This window comes from Acartia tonsa, chromosome 3 (genome assembly GCF_053477335.1).
Source record: "Acartia tonsa isolate MP-2025a chromosome 3, ASM5347733v1, whole genome shotgun sequence".
Classification (NCBI taxonomy): Eukaryota; Metazoa; Arthropoda; class Copepoda; order Calanoida; family Acartiidae; genus Acartia; species Acartia tonsa.
In genome coordinates, this window is record NC_137262.1 from 27,109,085 (window position 1) to 27,124,392 (window position 15,308).

General features: G+C 33.5%; 1 protein-coding gene across 4 annotated transcripts in view; it reads right to left on the reverse strand.

Annotated features, from left to right (window-relative positions):
* Positions 1 to 15,308, reverse strand: part of LOC145313779 (uncharacterized) — a 136,370-nt gene that overhangs the window by 54,783 nt on the left and 66,279 nt on the right. For all 4 annotated transcript variants that reach the window (XM_080153384.1, XM_080153383.1, XM_080153386.1 and 1 more), the window contains exons 6-9: positions 13,370 to 13,449; positions 10,675 to 10,882; positions 9,981 to 10,200; positions 9,568 to 9,696 (exon numbers count right to left, since the gene is read on the reverse strand). In XM_080153384.1, the coding sequence (XP_080009510.1) occupies positions 9,568 to 9,696; positions 9,981 to 10,200; positions 10,675 to 10,882; positions 13,370 to 13,449 (637 nt within the window). The remainder of the gene's footprint in view (positions 1 to 9,567; positions 9,697 to 9,980; positions 10,201 to 10,674; positions 10,883 to 13,369; positions 13,450 to 15,308) is intronic.

Here is a 15,308-nt window from a genome sequence, read left to right on the forward strand (position 1 = left end):
AATCATTTAAGATCCATTGTTGAGAAGAAATAACTGAAAAAATGTGTTTCCATGCAAAATAAGCTTAAAATCTAATGATTTTAAATATTTGCGATTTAATGGTAAAAAAGAATATTTTTTGCTTTTTGATAGCCTGAATATGTTTAATTTCGTTTTTTATTTAATCTATTCTTTGAAAAGACATGCATATTCTTTCAGATTTGAAAAAAATTAAAAAAATTTAAAATCGAAATTAATCAAAATTCATCTATAGCCTTTAAAAAATACTTTTAATATTTTGAACCTATATAATCAATAAAATCAATGGAAAATAAAATAGTTTTATAAAATAAACTTTTGGAAAAGGTTTAAGATAACTTCATAAAAGTAGCATTAAAGTAGGATATTTTACTTGTCTTTTTTAAAAATGCAAATTAAACATAGTTAACGACTATTTAATTATCAAGAATGGTAATAAAATATTTCAATAACCACTTAAACCTTTTTGTGGCTATGTTATTTACTTAAACAGAAATTCTATTTTGTCAGAATTATAAAAATAATGAAGTATTTTCCAAAAAGCTTGCAAAAAAACGTAATTTTATCAAACTTACTCACAGTTTATAGCAGATATTGTTGTAAAATATTAATTATCAAAATAAAATCTTCAATTTACAACGTTTAAAACACCTGAAAGTAAATTATAAGCAAAATTAGATTTATCCCCTAGATTTAGAGTAGCTGCGCTACTTAAAAAAACATCTAGTATTCAAACCAATCAGCTGATCAAATTGCTATAGACATAATTTGTTGGGTTGTTATTATCTGAAACATTTATTTTCTTTTTAATTTTAAAATGATGCTTGACATACTTAAAACAAGCGGCTACGCCCCCAGCGCTCATTAGGGGCACTAGAATTTGATCCCCTTCATTTTTAAATTTAAGTTTTACAAAAAAAAACCCAAGGACTAAATCTGTTCAGTGGATAGCGAGTTTCTTTGTTACAGACAGATATACATACATCTCATTATTTCCATATAAGGACTATCGGCTACGTACCCTTAAAGTCTCTAGGGGCACTTGGGGATAGGGAGGGAAAGGGGGGGGGGGGTGGAGAGTCCTAACTATACTTAAGATGATTGTTTTTCAGAATTTTTAGAGGGTTATTTTTTGTTCAGGAGCAATTTTTATATGGTGGAGGCACCCTTCCCAAAATAGTTATAAACATTGCCAGGACATATAAAAAGCTTTAATGTAAAGAAAAACCATATCTGTCTAGCAGTTAGCAAGATTCTTTGAGACAAATAGATAATTATAGTTAACATGATACTTTTATATAAGGATAAAAAAATCAAAGACGTTTAAGCTTTATTTATGGATTCAAATTAAAAAAAAAGAGTTATGCGACAGGTTTGTGGGTAAAATGATACTCGGAGTGTCAAAATGCTGTTTCAAACTAACTTGAAATTTTTACATTGTGGGATCAGAACTGTGGTGCAATTTCACCCATTTTGTAACAACTACAAGGACGTCCAAGGGGAGGGGGGAAAGGGGTGATTATCCCCCCCCCCATATAAAATTTACACCCCCAAACAGTTTTTTAATTGGGGGGTGAATATCCCCCCCCAAAAAAAATAATCCTAAAAAAAATTTAGAGAGCTTCATGTGCATTTTTATGTCCACTATCAAGATTTTTTACCACAGCCCAAATTCAAAATACTTTATGGTTCCACTAATAAATTTTGAGATTTCTAATATAAAACAAGGATGACAACATCCATAAGTAGCGAAGCACAAAAAATCATGGATGGAAATACGTAAAAGTAGATTTAAAGTGTATTTATTAAAAACAAGAATAGATTTATTGGAGAAAATAAACACAAAACCGTGTTTTATTTTTAATGATGACGACGGTCAAAGTAGATTACATAAAAGATTCTCATAACAATGGGAAAAATTATTTTGATACTGATGTTCCAAAAAAGTTTGAAAATTGGACTAAAAACACCAAATATATGGGAAAATGTGTAAAACATATAAAAATAGCCAAAAACCTGATAAAATGCAGTCTGACCGCTATGGTTGTTTTCTTTAAACGACGGGAAATTTAATTTTGATATCTATAACTGAAAAAAATTTGAAAATCGGACCATAAACACTGAAGATATGGAGAATAATGTGAAAAATAGGCTAAAACCTGCAAAAAGGCAGTCTGGCTGTCATGGTTGTTTACTGTAAACGACAGGAAATTTAATTTTAATATCAATAACTGAAAAAAATTTTAAAATCGGACCATAAACACTGAAGATATGGTGGAAATGTGAAAAATACAAAAATAGCCTAAAACCTGCAAAATGGCAGTTTGACCGTCATGATTGTTTACTGTAACCGACAGGAAATTTAATTTTGATATCAATAACTGAAAAAATTTTTTTAATCGGACCATAAACACTGAAGATATGGAGAAAAATGTGAAAAATACAAAAATAGCCTAAAACTTGCCAAAAAGCGGTCCGATCGCCCTTGATGTTTTATAGTTAATTGTGCTCCTTAATAATGGGAATCTTGTCAAAAAATTTCAGCTGTCTATCTTTAATAGGAGCCGAGAAAATCACGTTTCCCCTATTCTGTCTCATGACGGACAGACTGATGGACGGACGGACAGACGGACGGACATTGTGAATTATAAAGTAGCTTCGCTACTAATAATAATAAAGATAAACATCTTCTGAAAAAAATGTTTTTTCTAACTTTAAAGATAAAAAAAGGCAGCTGTTTGAAATATTTAAATAAAAAGGACCTAAAAACAAAGGTTGTTAAATAAAAGGGTGAAGTAAATTATACGATATGATATTTAGTCAAATTTCAAACAAATATTTTTTCATTAATTCATTTATAAAAATCAATATTATAAATATGAACTCACAAAGAGACGTTGTATATTATCATAATATATTTAGTCTGCTTTGTAAAACAAAACACACATTTTTCTTTCTTTAATGCAGGGATGATTTTGGAACAAAAAAAAACATAAAAAATAAATTATTTTTAATTTAATTTGATATTATTGTACAATATTTTTTTATATACATAATTTAAGAAATATATTCATAATATAATAACCTGTCATAAAGACGACATATAAAAACATCATCCTGATAAGGAAATTAAAATATATCTTCAAAATTTTCAAATTCATTTTATATTCAAGAAGGAACGAGAAGGATTTGAATTTCAACATTAACTTGTTATTTTGGTTGTATATTTATCATATCTCTTTACAGTTTATTGGTAAAGTTTGGTAATACTTTATTTCGAGTCTATGCCATTGTGTGCTGTGGAGGGCTGTTGTTGTTGAACGGTTTTTCCTAAAGCCGTGCTGGTGGTCTGCTAGATTAACTGCTGCATTGATGATAGGAAGGAGTAGTGCTTCCAATATCTTAATGGCGGGAGAGAGAAGTGAAACCGGGCGGTAGCTGGTCCCTTGGTCTGAAGGCTTGCCAGGTTTGAGAAGTGGAATAATCTTCGCTGTTTTCCAGATTGATGGAATTATGGAACATTTAATGCATTCATTAAAGATGTTAGTGAGGAAGTTTATTCCGTTTGGGCCAAGATGTTTAAGCATGATGGGGGACAACCCATCTGGGCCCAGGGCTTTTGAGCTCTTAGCCTTCTTAATCGCCTCTAAGGTCTGTGCAGGGGTGAATATAGGTGTTGGGTCCTTAGGTTTCTGTTTCATTGCCCTAATGAGCTTCCGAAGTGCTTGTTGTGGTTTCTTACTTGTTGTTGGGGTATACTGTTTATTGAAATTTGTAGCCAGTTTTTTGGGATGGTTGATGGTCCTGTTATTGAAGTTAATACCCTGGTTATCAGGTTGCTGAGGTTGGTTGTTCAGACTTTTTATGGTGCTCCAGAGTTTTTTCGATCCAGGTTGGCAATCATCTAGATGTTCAATCCATTTTTGTTTCCTGTGATCTTTGATCTTTTGATTGATGTTGTTATTAAGTTCGTGGAGTCTGTTGTCGCCAGGATTATTCTTCTTGATGTCATCCCTGATATCAATCAATCTAACAACTTCTGTGGGTAGAGCATTTATTGTTTTTGGTATTCTTCCTGCTGGAATGAACTTTTTGGTGGCTCTTAAGATGGTGTTACGGAAGAATTTTTCAGAATTGTGGATGTTAGAGACGTTTCTAGCAGTGGCGAAGATGTTTTCTGTGAATTTGGTAAATTCAGGCCAGTCTGCTTTAGAAAAGTTGATGAAGTTGAGATGTTGAGTGTTGTTTTTCTTAAGTTCAATTGATAGACTGATTGAGATGGGCAGATGATCTGAGCTGAGCTTGTTTAATACCTTCCAAGTTGTTGTGGGAATCAGGTTTGGTGAGGCTAAGCTGATGTCAGGTGCTGTGGACGACTGGTTTGTTACACGGGTGGGCTGATCTTCATTGATTATGCCATAATCTTGCCCTGAGATGGTGTCAGCAAGAAGTCTACCTCTAGGATCAGGTGTAGCTTCAGAATACCAGAGTTCGTGGTGAGCATTTACATCACCAATAATGTAGTATGTGTCACCAAGACCAACATGTAGATGTTCAAGTGGTGGTCTGTATTGTTGTTCACAGCTGCTTTGAGGAGGTATATACACATTACGAATGTAGAGGGTGTTGTTCTTGCCAGGTATACTGATGGTGATGGATTCAAGATGTGGATCTTGTTCGAGGATGGCTGGTTCCTTTTCAAGATTGAAATTTACATTCTTATGAACTAAGAATGCCAGGCCACCTCCTTTGTTGAATCCACGGTCTTTTCTGACAAATGTGTAGTTAGGGGTGTTTTTCAGCTTTGATCTGTCTGTGAGTTTTGTCTCCTGAATTGCGGCAATGTGATATTTTCCATTCTCTAGTTCGTGGAGAAGTTCATCATTTTTGCCAGATATACCATTGATGTTGTGTTGGTATATGTTCAGGTTCAGGCCTTCAGGGGGTGAGGGTGGACGGGGGGGTTGAAGTGGTGGGTTATTTGGATGGGGTGGACTAGGGGGAGGTGTGGGGGGAATGGGAGAAGAAGAGGGGGCGGGGGCACGTGAAGAAAGGGTGGGGGAATGAGAAGAAAGGGTGGGGGCACGTGAAGAAAGGGTGGGGGGACGAGAAGAGGGGGCAGGGGCATGAGAGGAAGGGGTGGGGGGACGAGAAGAGGGGGCGGAGGCACGAGAAGAGGGGGCGGGGGCACGAGAAGAGGGGACGGGAGCACGAGAAGAAGGGGCGGGGGCACGAGAAGAGGGGGCAGGGGCCCGAGAAGAGGGGGCGGGGGCACGAGAAGAGGGGGCGGGGGCAAGAGAAGAGGGGGCAGGGGGTGAAGGGGGGGTGCAGCATGGTCCAGTCCAGGATTTTAATTTGTTTCTCTGATTTGTAGATTTTAATCCAGAGCATTTGACATGGAGCCATTCTAGACATGTTGAGCATTGTACAGCATAGGGTGAAAGGTTTCTGTCACAAATAATACAGGGCCAATGGTCTGGGCCAGGGTTTTGCTCGATTCCAGCTCTGATTAAGAGAAGCCGAATAAGACAGGCTGGTGTTGTCTTACTCTTTGTCAGGCATACTAAAAACTCGAGTTAGCAGAGATGTTCTCTTTGTCGACGTTATTGAAAAACCACTGGAAGTGTAGTTGATGATGGTAGGTATCACTCTAACCCGTGTATCGATGTGATCTTCTTTAAAGTGAAGCTTCGCATAGGTCCTTGGAAGGTTCAAATCTATTTTAAGGGAGAGTACCACCACCCTCACAAGAAATATTAGCCCTAGGAAAAATGACCCCCCACTCGTACCTCAATTGCCCCTTTCAAATTTGTTGAAAATCCAAAATTCTTAATATTGACTTTAACAAAGTGTTTAATAAACTAAAATTATTCAGATTATTTGGAAAACTTAAAATTTTTCAAATAAAAAAAACTTTTATATTTTAATAGAAAGTTCCTTATTAATATAAGTATAAAATACAATTTCAACTGTGTATCTAGATAAACAATTTCACTTGAATTAAAGCTTAGCACTGTATTTCTTATTTGGTGTAAAGTCCAAAGAAAAAGTATTAACCCATGGAGTACCACAGGGCTCTGTCATTGGACCAATTTTGTTCTTGTTGTATATAAACGACCTTCCAAATTCAACAACCTTATTTTGTAGCCTTTTTGCAGATGACACAATATTTTGTAAAACCTCAAGTAATTTAGAAACCATAAAAACATCATTAAATGAAGAATTAGATAAGGCATCAGTATGGTTTAGGGCAAATAAACTTTCTTTAAATGTATCTAAAACAAAATACATGGTCTTCAGACTTAGCAGTATGCAACCTGTCAATAATAACTTTAGAATCTTCATTAATGGGGAGGAAGTTGAGAGAATCAGCAATGAAAATAAAACAAAGTCTTTTAAATTTGTTGGGGTACATCTTGATGAATTTCTCAATTGGAATGAGCATACAAAAATGGTAAAAAACAAAGTTTCTAGTTCTCTATATGCATTAAATCAAATAAAAAATGTTCTCCCATCAAAAACTTTGAAAACGATTTATTCCTCAATGATTTTGCCTCACTTAAATTATTCTAATATCACATGGGGTCTCTCTAAAAGTAAAGATATTGATCAAATAAGAAAACACCAAAAAAGGGCAATAAGGATTATTGTAGGTGCTAATTATAATGCACACACTGAAATTTTGTTTGGACAATCTAAAATCTTAAAATTTGATGATTTGGTAAATTTAAACATTTTAAATTTTATAAGTAAATTTTTTCATAAGAAACTCCCAGAAAGCTTTGATAACATGTTTAAAGTTCTTTCTTCTCAGAGATCAAAAAAGTTACTGATAAGTATACCTAAAACAAAACATCTTGAATATTTTCCAGCAGTGTCATTTCCAAAACTTTGGAATAACTTGAGAAATGAAATAAGGCTTTCAGACTCTGTAAAGAAATCATTGTCCATGATTAAAAAAGATTATCTTTTAAATTATAAATCATTTCATTGCAACAAAAGAAAATGCTTTTCCTGTAAGAAATAAAATCTGTACCAACTTCTGTAACTGTAAATAGTTATTTAGTCAACCCACTTAATTATTGATCTATTAAATTCGTGTAAATATCTTTATATAATAAATAATTTTTGTAATTTCTGGCTATAAATAAAATGATAAATGAAATCAATTAAAGGGGTAAATTTACGGCCTACTCCAAGGCTTAATTACTCCTTGCTATGCAATTTTTAAAATATGATTTTATATGTATATTTAATAATTTAAATGTATTGCATTAGTTAATAATAAATTCTAAATTCTTCTTAAATGTACTAAAACCCAAATAAATTCCCAGGTAACAGGATAGATAGATAGATAGCTGGATAGACAATTGGATAGCTAGTTGGATAGAGTGTTAGTATATACTTAGTTTACTTGATGTCATGATTCAGGCTAAATTTACTACCTGAACTACCCAGTTAAACTAAATTGTCATTAATATGGTGAAAAACTAGAATTTTTAGTTACAATTGGACACAATGTCGACGTCGGATGTCAATATGTCTAACAGTAGCGAAGAATCTTGTTGAAACGATATGGTTCACCTCTACAGTTAACCTTCTTATAGGCCCAGAGAAGTTTCATGATTATTTTGGGGGAGGGCACCCTCACACAAAAATTCTCTGTCCTCCCAAAGCCTTTAAAAGTGGTTGGTCCTGATCCTACCCCCTACCCCCCCTAACCACGTGCCCCTCGATGTTAAGCTATTAGGAACTTCTTGTCGACAATAATTGTTCAAATAGATTGTCAGCAAACCACTTCTAGGTGAACAGGGAACCCAACCCAAATATTTCTAGATTTCTGTGAATTTTACATATTTAGTTTTCCTTGCTTTTAATGTGTATTATTTGAAAATACAGGAAGTACATTAATTCGGATTGCCATAAAATTCTATTTTTTATCATTTAAGTCATATTTTTGTAATTTTATGTCCATTAAAATCTCAGAAAAAGGTTATGTGTACACAAATCAGAATTAAATTAAAATTACGGTACCCATAGTTTTATAATCTTATTCGTTGGCTCAACAACTTTGGGTACTTTCAAATAATTTTGCTTGGTTGATTCACAACTAGAAGTATAAACGTCTCAACCAATAATCTTTAAATAAGGTGATTTTGTTTATAGTCATTGGGATGTAAACTGATTGTATATATCCCTGTATCACGAGCATTAGAGACTTTAAAAAAAATTATCAATATATAGTTGAAAAATATGTGACAATTTTGCTGTTTCACCCTGTAAATGATATATGTTATATGTGTGTGTACATAAATTATGCATTTATGTACACTCAGGGATCTTAAGGGATAAGACATAGGACGCAAAATTTATGTAATTACAATAAATATAAAAAGTAACCACTTCAGTTTGAACTTTAATTGTTTGAAACCAACAAATAACAATTCAATAAACGAATAAGACAACGTGGTTACAAAAACGTGGCACCAGTGTAATTCCCTGCCTCCCTCCCTGACATTACATTGCACAAATAAAGCTATGCATGCATGCATGGCTGTATGGTAACATTTTCCTGGGTATTACAGTTACAACAATGGATATAGTATACGTAGATATTTAATTTGTCGTCAATTTAGATAACTTAATGAAACTCATTTATTGGTCAGTGGATTCAGTAGGAGGGGAGGGGAAGCAAAAAATCGGTTGGACGGAAGGTATTGTTATTTTTTTTGCCTGCTGTGAGTATCAATTTGTTAGAGTATATGAAAATCTGGTGCAACATCTAAGTAATTATAAATCGATTGCTACAACTTGATGATAGATTAGTGTGCATGTTGATAGATAATAAGATAGACAGATAAGATAAGGATAGATGGTAAGATTAATAAAACCAATTAAAAAAATAATTATTTAACAAAATAAAATTTTCTTCATAGATTCGAAATCAATATACTGAATTAAGAAAAGGTGACCTTATATCTAGTGTATATTAGTATATATTATACTAGCGGCTTTGCCCCTAGCCTCTAGGGGCTTTGTCCCAAGAGGTATAATTACATCTTCTATTACTTACCCAGCAGAACGGATCGTAAATTTTCGCACCTACCCAGCAGGAAAACATTTTCTCGATTAAATAACGAATTAGCAAAATTCGTAAAAAAAAATAGCGATTAAATAACGAATTTGCAAAATTCGTAAAAAAAATGTTGGGAGGATTTTTGTTTTGTTTTTGGGGGGTTGGGGGTGTCCCACCCCCCAAGAAAATTGCTTAAAACCACCGCAGGACCACTATGTATATACCCTGAAGAGTAGAATCCGATCGGTTCAGTGGTTACTGAGATCTTAAGCTTCAGACGGACGGACAGACATCAAGCTACTTTGTATTAAGATATATATATATAGATAGATATACCTTATATCTAGGTGTAGACTCTAAAGAAGGGTGTATATTAGTATATATTATATATATATATATATAGATAGATAGATATACCTTATATCTAGGTGTAGACTAGTATATTAGTATATATTATATATAGATAGATATACCTTATATCTAGGTGTAGACTCTAAAGAAGGGTGTATATTAGTATACATGCCCCTATGTTCCCCTCCTTCATAGTAACCATCATCCACCTCAAATCCTGCATTACCCTCGTTGTAGATCTCAAACTTTACCTAAATAATAATTAATAACATTCTTAGTGATGAAGCTAATATGGTTTAATAATAATTCGGCCTATTTCAAGGGTGTGCAAAAAATGTGTACGTTTAAAAAATTCGACCTGAGCGGCTTATTTTGAAAATATAATTTATGTGCTATTTAAAAGTCTGATTGATAATTCTCTTTAAAAACCTAACTTCTTGGAACCTACACAAAAATAAGACTATTAATATCTTGGATAGGCTACAAAATCTTATTTTTGTTAACATACTCGACGGACAAACGAACGAATCCTTACCTCAGGCAAACCATTATTCTCCTCCAATTTACCAGTCCCACAGCTCACACCAGTATTCTTCCCACCCATACCCCCGGAGAAACTTCTGGTGCTGCCTGTTGTTGCGGCGGCTGGCTCCAGCTTCGAGGACAGAGGCCGGGGCTGTCTGTCTCTGGAGGCAGACTTCAGGTTGAGCCGGCTGCAGCTAGAGGAGGCTATGGATTCCAGGTCCTCCAAGGATCTAAAAAAAATGTATTGTACATCTCTGCTGCAAGCGTGTTCTTGTGTGTTTTATATGATCTAAATGAACTTGTATTGGTTGACATACTCAAAAAAACGAGCATTAACTATAATACTATTTTTTAAATCCTATCCGAGCAAATTACCACACAAACACAAGGACGTACGGACTACCCAAATTGTTTAGTAGTTGCACTACTAAAGAAATTTTCCGGCATTTTCCCACAGAGTGCCTTGTTAAGCACAAAGAAATCCTTAAGCCCTTAAAAATAATGGGTGGGGGGGGGGGGGTAGGTTTTCGTTTGTTTGATTATTACTTTATATGTCATATTTTGTTATATTGGGTACTGCAAGGTTATAGGCTCAAGAAAACAAATATCAACTCTTTATTTTCAGTTTATTTCAAAAATAAGAGAGGGGGGTCGAGTATAGCGCTTGACAGAAACTTAGAGGAAAGCACCAGTTTGAATCTTACCCTAGATTTGAGCTTGACACAGAGATATCATACTCTGAGATCTGATACTTCCTCTCTGACTTGCTGGTGGCGGCACCCACACCCCCAGGGACACCCCCGCCGCTTCCCTGCACCATCCCCTTGTCTGAGCCAAAGATGCCCCTGGAGTCCCTCCACCGTGTGCGCAGGCGTCCCGCACCCTCAGACATGTGGCGTAGTCGCTCCTCACCTTAAAAAAAATTTTTGTTAAAAAAATAAAATCTGATTTTTAATAATTAAATAATGGCCCCAGCGGTTTTGAATTCACCTCTATGATTTTCCTACACTACTTTTCACAGTGTTTGTAAATTAATAACTTTTTTCAGTTCATTCTTATTTTAAAAAAAACATAATAAAATCCTTGGTTTAATTAATGCCCCTTTTTATTTAAAATAACATATCTTTTTTATTTCAAAAAGCTTTAATTCGTTTAGGTTAGTGTTTAATTAAAACAATATTGGTACTTAAAGAGTTAAGAGGGTTTTGTTATGTTTGGTACAGTCACAACAAACTACAAACACATACAATAGACATAATATATGTAGATGGTTCATCTAATGATCTAACCCCAAAATTTTTCAATTTTGTATGATATAATTCAAGTCAACAAAGCTTTATTTTAAGTAATGTGACAATATAGCTGACTCATTATGCTAATGAAATAAAAAAATAGCAATCCCTTCTCAAAAAAATCTGTACACTTTTTAACCAATAATATGAAAGAGTTATTCTACTACTGTTTTCCTATTGGATGATGTTCAGATTGTTTCTCTAGATTAACTCTATAATACATACAAATAACAGATTAACAAAACTCCAAACAACCTAATGTCAACTCTTCCAAAAATATTGCATTCAGGGAAAAAGTAATAGATATCTTGTTACACAAAATTATAAACTACTTCCGTATACCAATTCCTTTATATTATACTCTTGAAGTTACGAAGCCACTATATAACTGAGGTTTTCCATGGGTAAATTCGTCCATTATTGGTGGATTGTTTAAATGGATTTATAATTAATTGGATCTTACACCAGATTTTCAGGTTCTCTAATAAAGTGAAACTTTAGAGGGCTAAAATAACGATGCCAACCTATCCTCTCCCCTCCTACTGGTTTAACAAAATGACCAATAAATGACAGTGGATATAGCAACCCAATTTGACGACAATTTTTCCCCTTTATCCACGTATATTCTACATCCTTTGTCTGCTATATGAATTTACTTTTCCATAACCCCTGATAATGCACTAACAAGGCAAAAGGCCTGTTTATGTGAGGAAAGGAGAAAATTTAGCACCCTAATGGCAGTAAAGAAGAGGTAAGGGGAGGAGAAATTGCACCCATTAGGGTGTTTTTGCATTAAAACAAAAATAGAAAAATTATTGATGAAAATCCTTGTATTATATTATCTACAAACCTAAAGGCCCTTTTGTAAGGTGAGGATAACCTATCTTGCAAAATAATTTTAGCTTTAGAATAACAAAAATTAGGAGGGTTAGAACCAGTCGCTTGCACAAGGTTTTGCCGGGACAGTGCATATCTTCAGAGGATGAAATAAGGAGAAGCAAGGCCTTCTTAATTTAAATTTACGCTCCACTTCAGTACGCTTCTGTTTGAAAAGGTTTTATAGTTGTCATGTCCCAAGAAAATAGCTTAAAACCTATTCAAGCAGCTCTTAGATAGTAAAAATGAATATTAGACCATGAAAGAAAATATTTTAAGAATAATATTTGTTGACTAATCTGCAGGGACACCTAACCCCATAAGGCAGAGGAAATGCAGTTTACTGTTTTAATGAAAACAAAAAAGGTAAAATTTTGCAAGGACACAAAACAAGGATGACAACTTTGCAATAATTCGCAGGATATCAGCAAACTATTTTATGAGATAATTGAAATTTCTTTAAATTCTTTCAAATGCCTTATATAATATAATAGTTAGCTGTCTGTCTGGTATTCAGTAAAATCTCGAAAACAGATCTAAAATCCTCAAACCGTAGGTTTAAGGCTATTTTTCTTGGGACAAAATATCCTTTCTTTACTAAATTTAAATGGAAGGAGCTGTAAAACTCCCTTTCCCTTTTCTGGAGACAAACCCAATAGGCTAGGGGGGGTCTTTAGTTTTAAGACAAAATCAGAAGGTAGCTACGGTACACAAAAGTAATTTTTCTTTTTCTGCACAATGTAATATGTATGGAATGCCACATTTTTAGGCCTTGTTACACACGGAATAAACACAAACATGTCAAAAAAAGAATATTTTGAAATATCATGTACTTGGAGAGTGAAAGATTGAAAATTAAACAGTTCAAATGCGTCATACAGATTACACAAAAAAAGTGCTGAAAATATTCTGATTATAAAAATTAACGAATTTGAATGATTCACAATTTCAAGTTTAATTAAAGTGAGAGAGCATATAAAATTGGACTTAAAAAGTTTCTAAGCTAACCCCTTCCTCCCTAATTAAATAAGATACCTACTTCGTGTATCTTTGACTGTTGTAAAGCATTTGATCCCTTGAATTTCTGTCAAATTGAAGCTGGATTTGATGAAATTTGTCTTATTGTGTAATTGCATGTTTAAGAACTGAATCATTCACATAACCTAAACTAACCAACCGACTTTTCAGCTTAGATTACTAGGTTGCTACGCTTTAAAAAAAAGTAACTTACCTATGGTTTCTATCCGATCCAGATTCCTGAATTCTTCTCTGGACATATTTCCCCTAGACTCAGAATAGCACCGGGGAAACCTAAACAGATAGTATTTGTTACAAATAATATTCTATTAGTTTTTTTGTCTGTAGCTTATGAGTTCACAATTTACAGGAAGCTTTCTATAGGTGTTGGAATGGTTTTAGGCTATTTTCCTCCCCTTCCTTCAATTGTATAATTAAAGAACTATAACTTTATTCTACATCTATATGGTTATACTAGTACACCATGATGAAGATCTATAATAAACTTATCATATTCTTATTGAGATTATCTAGAAATATGCTGTAATCCTTTTTTCTCATTTTCTTATACAACATAATAACATATTAAGAGCTCTAGAATTGATATATTAATAAGATTTTTTGCTCTTAGACTTCTTTTTAGTAGGAGCAATACTACTATAAAACAATTTTATTCTGTATTAAATTGTACACAGCTGTTATCAAGGTTACTCAATATTAAAGTGATCGTTTAATATTAAGTAAGATACAACCCTTTGATTGTAGGATATTATATGTAAGATCTATCTGTTCAAATGATAAATAGTTGTGACTGTTGTTTGTAAAGGCATTCGTCCTACTCTATATAACTATATATGACTCACTTCTATCATTGCAACAGTAGGAAATATTTTTAATGTCTTTAGTCACCATTTGGGCTTAGGTTGCCTAAGTTTTTTTATGATAAAATACGTAGCAAAAAATATGTTAATGAAGGTTTATGAAAACATATTTACTTGTTTATTGTTTTTCTCCATATGTATGTCTATCAAAACTTATAAGAAAGAAATAGAGCGAGAAATAGCGGAAGTTAAGATGAGAGAGGAGAGAGAGAGAGTGAGAGAGAGAGAGAGAGAGAAGAAAGAGAAAGAAAGAATAAGAGCGAGAGAGACAGAAAGAGAGAGAAATAAAGAGAGCGAGAGAGACATAAAGAGAGAGAGAGAGAGAAAGAAAACAAAGACAAATGAATAAAAAGAAAAAAAAGAAAATTATTATGAAGAATAAATAATATAGTACAAGGACAGTACTAATCAACTTTTTTCAAGTTGATGCAAAAATTAGAGAACAACCTTTTTATGAACAAGAACAATATTGATTATAAGTAGCGCACTAACAACAACAAAATATTATTAAAGATTAAAGAAAGGAACAATATATTTTATAATGCAGTAATAGTATATTCTTATGAAGATTGGTAATCTTACCACTGAATGTAAACTGTAATAAATAATATAATCTTACCGATTGTGCTGTTTTAATGATGTACAGACATATTATGACTGTAGAAGTAGCTGCGCCACTAAAAAGTTATAATTAGATAGATAGACAGAAATACGGAGAGAAAATTAAAAACTAGATATTAAAAACAAAGAATTAATAACTTGGAAGAAAGGTTTTCTCAGCTAACTTTTTACTGGGGTTGCAAAATCAACTTTTTGTGAGTTCTAGATCAATGATAGATAGATAGATGGTCAATACACAGAAACAAGAGTAAATTTGTTCATGAATAGCCAAGCATTAACCAGCTAAAATTATTCTTATATAAAAAGTAAAAGGATGACACTTAGTCTATGTGTTTGGATTAAAGGATCTCGCTAACCGCTGAACCTGTATTGTACTCCTCAGTGAAACTTCTCATTGGTCCTAGGAAGGTATTTTGGGGGAGGTTTCCTCCACACTTACAAAGCCTGCCACTAGTATTAGATAAAGAAAATCGGATAATCGAATAATCGAACGTACTACTATTACTTATTTTAGAGTGGCTTCGATTCTACTAATATATCATCACAAAGAAAGAATAAGAAAATTAATCCTTGGAATTAATAATTTGGACCAAGGTTACCACCACCAACCAACTTTTTTGCTGATTACAAAATTAGACAAAATTTTCTTAT